Genomic DNA, 1,893 nt, shown 5'->3' on the forward strand with positions numbered 1-1,893 from the left:
TCTCTCCGTGTACAGACTGGGGGAATGGTGCTGGGGCTATTTGTGGAGGATTGTTGGGAGGTCAGTTCTCAGGATGAACTGGGCCGGTCGTCCCTAAACTGGGGCCCTGGGGAAGGGAGTCACACACAGAGACAAACCCTCAGGCAAGGGAGAGTTGGCCTCACTCGTCAGCTGGAGCTGAGGCCCCGATATCCCCGTCAGATTCCAAGGAGACATCAAACCCAGGCACTGGAGGGACACAGGAGTCTCACATGAAGCAAACGGCTTTTATTGCTTTGTGAAACCTGGTGTTACAGCCTCATCCGGTGGACGGTCTTGTAGTCCGTACCCCAGTGCACACACGCCGTCTCCCTGACCCACGAAAACACTGACCGCTGTCCCCTGCCCTCAGCAGCAGCCCCCGGCCCACCTCCGCTTGGCCGCTGACCCCTGAACTTTCACAAGACTTGACCTCCCGACTCCGGCCATGAGATCAGGACACCAGGTCCCTGAGAGCAGCCCGCAGCTCGGGGAAGCGGAAGCGGTAGCCGCTCTCCAGGGTCCACTTGGGGACCACCCACTGCCCCTCCAGCAGCATCACCGAACGCTCAGCACCCAGCATCGCCCGGACCAGAGCCCCAGGCACGGGGAGGGTGGACGGTCGTCCCAGCACGTCTGCCAGCGCCCCCCACAAACTCCCCATTGGTGCTGTGGCCAGGGGACACCCCGTTCAGGACCCTGCACATCCAGTCACACTCCAGAGAGTGCAGCAGGATCCCAGTCAGGTCATTGACGTGGATCCAAGGGAATGGTTGTCAACCGGATCCCATGGGACCTCCCAGGCCCAACCAGAAGGGCCACAGCATCTGCTTCAATGCTCCTCCGTTCTTCCCCAGGACCACCCCTGGGGGACAGAGAGAGGGGGTTAGAGGGGGAACGTCAAAACACACCTCGGGGAACAGGGGGGGGGGTTAGAGGGGGAATGTGCAGACATACAGGGGGAACAGAGGAAGGGAGTTACAGGGGAAATGCACAGACACACCCCGGGGAACCGAGAGAGGGGTTTAGCGGGGGAATGTACAGACATACCCTGGGGAACAGAGAGATGGAGTTAGATGGGGAATGTACAGATACTCCCCAGGGAACAGAGAGAGGGTGTCAGAGGGTAAATGTACAGACTTACCCCGGGGGAACAGAGAGAACGGGTTAGAGGAGGAATGTGCAGACATACCTGCGGGAAGAGAGAGAGGGTGTTTGAGGGGGAATGTACAGACATACGACAGGGAAGATAGAGAGGAGGTTAGAGGGGGAATATACAGACACACCGCTGGGGAAAAGAGAGAGGGGGTTAGAGAGGAAACGTACAGACACACCCTGCGGAACAGAGATAGGGGGTTAGAGGGGGAATGTGTGTACATACCCGGGGGAACAGAGAGAGTGAGTTCGATGGGAAGCGGAAATAGTAGCTGCTATTCAGGGTCTGCTGGCAAACCACCCACTGCACCTCCAGCAACATCACCCAGTAGGACCTGGACCAGAGCCCCAGGCACGGGGAGGGCGGACTGACACCCCAGGACGTCTGCCAGCACCCCCACAAACTCCCCATTGGTGTTGCAGCCAGGGGACATCCCGTTCAGCATGCCATGCACTCAGTCACCCTTCAGAGCGTGGAGCAGTATCCCAGTCAGGTCATCGACAGGACCTCCCAGGCCCAGCCAGAAGTGCCACAGCATCTGCTTCATAGATCTATCCAAGGTCATAACAGGGTTGATTGTGAAGTCAAGAGTCCACCTTGTTGTACTAGGGGACCATTCAGATAGATAGATCTATCTAAGGATATCTTTATTGGTCATATGTACATCGAGACACACACTGAAATGCATCTTCTGGGCCAGCCTGCAAGTGTCGCCACGA

The 1,893-nt window shown here is 57.8% G+C and overlaps 1 protein-coding gene across 1 annotated transcript; it reads right to left on the minus strand.

The window, feature by feature from the left end:
- Positions 1-252: 252 nt before the first annotated feature.
- Positions 253-1,607, minus strand: sdr39u1 (short chain dehydrogenase/reductase family 39U, member 1). The gene is given in 3 exon segments (XM_052026974.1): positions 253-667; positions 669-883; positions 1,484-1,607. Coding segments are annotated over 3 exon segments (534 nt in total). The 3' UTR covers positions 253-472.
- Positions 1,608-1,893: the final 286 nt, after the last annotated feature.

Source organism: Pristis pectinata, chromosome 12 (assembly GCF_009764475.1).
Source record: "Pristis pectinata isolate sPriPec2 chromosome 12, sPriPec2.1.pri, whole genome shotgun sequence".
Taxonomy (NCBI): domain Eukaryota; kingdom Metazoa; phylum Chordata; class Chondrichthyes; order Rhinopristiformes; family Pristidae; genus Pristis; species Pristis pectinata.